This window comes from Terrapene carolina, unplaced genomic scaffold (genome assembly GCF_002925995.2).
Source record: "Terrapene carolina triunguis isolate 2854851 unplaced genomic scaffold, T_m_triunguis-2.0 Scaffold8245, whole genome shotgun sequence".
Taxonomy (NCBI): Eukaryota; Metazoa; Chordata; order Testudines; family Emydidae; genus Terrapene; species Terrapene triunguis.
The window spans coordinates 1-1,908 of NW_020672596.1; the positions used below are offsets into that span (position 1 = coordinate 1).

Below are 1,908 nucleotides of genomic sequence, written 5' to 3' on the forward strand. Positions count from 1 at the left end.
GCGTCAAAAACCGTATTAAAGCCGAGCTCTGTCGCTCCCCCCCCCCCGCCCCCGGCCTTGTGACCCAGGCAGAGACAGATGCGAGGTTGGTTTGACACTGACTGTAGCGCAGCCCCTGGTTACCTTTGAGGCGCTCACAGAGTCAATCTCATTTGAGATCAGAACGGCCACACGGGGTTGGACCAACGGTCCAGCCAGCCCAGGGTCCTGGCTTCCAACAGCGGCCGGCGCCTGGTGCCCCAGAGGGAATGGACAGAACAGGGCAGTCGAGGGACCCATCCTGTCACCCACTCCCACTGTGTGGGGGGGCACAAAGAAAAGCCCCCCAGGGCAGGCCACGGAAGTCGTCTGAGCCCACTCATGCAGGCTGCCCAGACCCCCTTCCAAACCAGCCCCCATGACTCCCCCCAGCGAGAGCGCTCCGCTCTCTAATGTACGTCTACACACAGTGCCACAGACACTGCCCAGGCCTTGTGCCCTTTCACCCTATTTCTCAGGTGGGGACACCACGGGCCAGGCCGGCGAGGTGCCTGGCCCAGGATCGCACCCGGAAGGGGTGGCAGGGCCAGACGTGGGGCTCAGCTCTCCGGCCGGGCAGGCCTGCGCGCTCGTCCTGAGCCTGGCCTCTCTCAGCGCCCAGTGGAAGCGCTGGTGCCGTTCCAGCTGCAGCGGCAGGCGGAAGCGTTGGCCGCACTGGGGGCAGGCGAGGGGCGCGGGGCCCACGTGCAGCCACTGGTGCACCGTGTACCTGTCCTTGCGCCTGAAGCCCTTCCCGCACTCGGCGCACGTGAACGGCTTCTGCCGCTCGTGCTCCAGCCGGTGCGCGGCCCAGGCCGCCCTGGAGCCGAAGGCCTGGCCGCACTCCCGGCAGGGCCTGTCCGGCGCATGGGCCCGCTGGTGCGCCAGCAGCGCCCGCTTGCTGCCGAAGCGCTGGCTGCACTGGGCGCAGGGGTGCAGCGGCGGGCGCGCGTGGGCCCGGAGGTGGGCGGCCAGGGAGCGGCGCCGGGGGAAGAGCCGCCCGCACTGCGTGCAGGGGAACGGCTGCTCCGGTGCGGGGCTCTCCCGGCGCTCCTTCCAGCTGCACTCAGCGCAGGGGGCGGGCTGCTCGGTCGCGTGGCGCCGGCGGTGCTTGCCGAGCGTGGTCCGCCGCTGGAGACTCTTGCCGCACTCGGCGCAGGGGAAGGACGCCTCCCCAGCGTGCAGCGGCTGGTGGCGCTGCAGGAGGTAGACATAGGGGAAGACCTTGGGGCAGTGGGGGCAGGGGAAGGAGCCCCTCCCACGCTCCGCCGGCGGCTCCACCATCAGGATGATCCTGTCGCTGCACTTGGTGCATTTGAAGGGCTTCCCTCCGGCCAGCTCCATGCGCACCTTGTCCACCAGGTGCTTGTTGTAGACGACGCTGCGCGTGCAGGCCACGCAGGTGAACGTCCGCTCCCGCAGGTGGGCCCTCTGATGCGCCGCCAGCCTGCCCCGGCCGGAGAGGATCTTCCCGCACTCCCCGCAGGGCAGGGTTTGCTCCCCGAGGTGGGTCCTCAGCACGTGCACGATGAGGAGGCCCCGCTCCGAGAAGCTCTGCCCGCAGTCCTGGCAGGTATTCGGCGCCTTCCCCTGGGGCACTGGGATGGCAGCTGCTCCTCCCGGGGACTTCTGGGCTCCCCACGGCTTCTCCTCAGCCCCAGCCCAGATTCCATCACCTGCCGGGCAGAGAGAGAGACCGGCCGTCACCGCCAGCGCCCCGAGAGGGAAGGAGCCTGGATCTGCAGCAGATTATCGGGGGGAATTTAGCTCGGAGGAGAAAGGGCAGGAGAGATTTCCCATCAGTGATGTCACAGAGAGAACGGCCAGCGCGGTGCAGCCAGCGGAGGGGTCCAGTAACTAGCCAGCAGCGATGAGATCTGCACTGCGGCC

The 1,908-nt window shown here is 68.8% G+C and overlaps 1 protein-coding gene across 1 annotated transcript; it reads right to left on the reverse strand.

The window, feature by feature from the left end:
- Nucleotides 1–486: 486 nt before the first annotated feature.
- Nucleotides 487–1,694, reverse strand: LOC113408324 (oocyte zinc finger protein XlCOF6.1-like; the record flags this gene model as incomplete). The annotated part of the gene is made up of 1 exon (XM_026661512.2): nucleotides 487–1,694. A coding segment is annotated over one exon (1,208 nt), but the record flags the coding sequence as incomplete, so codon positions are not given.
- Between the last annotated feature and the right edge of the window lie 214 nt (nucleotides 1,695–1,908).